Source organism: Atta colombica, unplaced genomic scaffold (genome assembly GCF_001594045.1).
Source record: "Atta colombica isolate Treedump-2 unplaced genomic scaffold, Acol1.0 scaffold32, whole genome shotgun sequence".
Classification (NCBI taxonomy): domain Eukaryota; kingdom Metazoa; phylum Arthropoda; class Insecta; order Hymenoptera; family Formicidae; genus Atta; species Atta colombica.
The window spans coordinates 1083887-1085292 of NW_017259426.1; the positions used below are offsets into that span (position 1 = coordinate 1083887).

The 1406-nt window shown below is 28.5% G+C and overlaps 1 protein-coding gene across 1 annotated transcript in view; it reads right to left on the reverse strand.

Annotated features, from left to right (window-relative positions):
• Positions 1-1406, reverse strand: part of LOC108690403 (disks large-associated protein 5-like) — a 3500-nt gene that overhangs the window by 1247 nt on the left and 847 nt on the right. Inside the window, exon 2 of the mRNA XM_018197672.1 lies at positions 267-904. Coding sequence (XP_018053161.1) covers positions 267-904 — 638 coding nt within the window. The remainder of the gene's footprint in view (positions 1-266; positions 905-1406) is intronic.

Consider the following 1406-nt stretch of genomic DNA (forward strand, 5'->3'; position numbering starts at 1 on the left):
CCTCGGCAAATCAAAAAATTTTTAAACACTCGTTGCTCCTCTTGATGGTCTACCAAGAGTACTATTGCCAAGAAAACCCTTGCCATTCGAAACCAGCGTTAAATTGTAGATCTCGTATGTATGATTTGCATGCGTACCATGGACATACGTACAAAAGGTACAATGAGCCTTTTGTTGCCATTGAATGAATGAATGATAATATAAATAACTGATAATATAAAAAACATTATAACGGAAGAAATAAACAAAATAATTCTAATCTTTACCATATGTGCAGAGAATCCTAAAGGTGGAATTTCATCGTTGTTATTCAATTTCGAATTTGTTCGCATTTTTGGCGAGAAATCTGAAGTTACCGGTTCAATTGGTGATATCTTCAACGTGATCGATTCTACAAAATCAAAATTATGAGAAGCTGATTTCTGGTGAGCGTCTTCCATTGAAGTATCAAATGCGAACACATTATTTTTCTTTAAGGAGTTACTTTCTGTATATGGTTTTTCACATAAAGATGTTCTGAATATTGATAATTCAGCGGGCGGATTAAATTTATAATTAGAAGGAGCAAACGATTTGTTGACTTCAATTTCGTTATCCGACTTTAGGTTAGGATTTGTCCTGGTCAGAGTTGTAAGCAGTTTTTGTTTTATTTCAGTTTTTGCTATCTTAGCTTGTAGCCGCTTTTCCGTAACTCTTGTAATTCTCTTTATAACATTGGAGTTTTTGTGCTCTTGAGTAACTGGTTTCTTCTTTCTTCCAGATGTCATTGAGTTTGTTGATATCGGGGAATAAATACGATGACGAACGATGCCAACTACAAATGGAGGTTTTTTATTTGATTCTTTTGCTTTCTTTTCTCTTATTTGCTTCTCTTTCCAATTCGTTAATTTTGCTCTAAATTCGTCTGAGACATCAAATATTTCAAATAACGAAATTTTTTATTTAATAAAATAATTTTTATAAATATATGTATGGCAAGCCATTTCACTTTTTAATAGATAAAGAAAATTTTGTCAGTGTAAAACTCTTAAAAACTAATTGTTTAAAAAAGAATTACAGCTCTTATTAATAAATTAAAATTATGTCGTTATAACATTATAATGATTCTATAGATTATAATTATATGTATGTCAAAAGTTTAAAATAATTCCGTGTTTTTATTATGTTTTGATGTGATTCATTATTTTTATATCCCGATATTTTTATTTACAATTAAGAATCGTAATTCTTCTTTAGACTTACTTTTTAAAAGTTTTAAATAAAATTTCCTTCATGCTGTTAAAAAGTAAAAAGTTTACCATAAACATTTTATTGATACACAAAATTCATTTAAATTATTTTAATAGGACTATACCGACAATTTTTTATTTTCCAAGAAATAATAATAAGAATATCAATTTATAGGA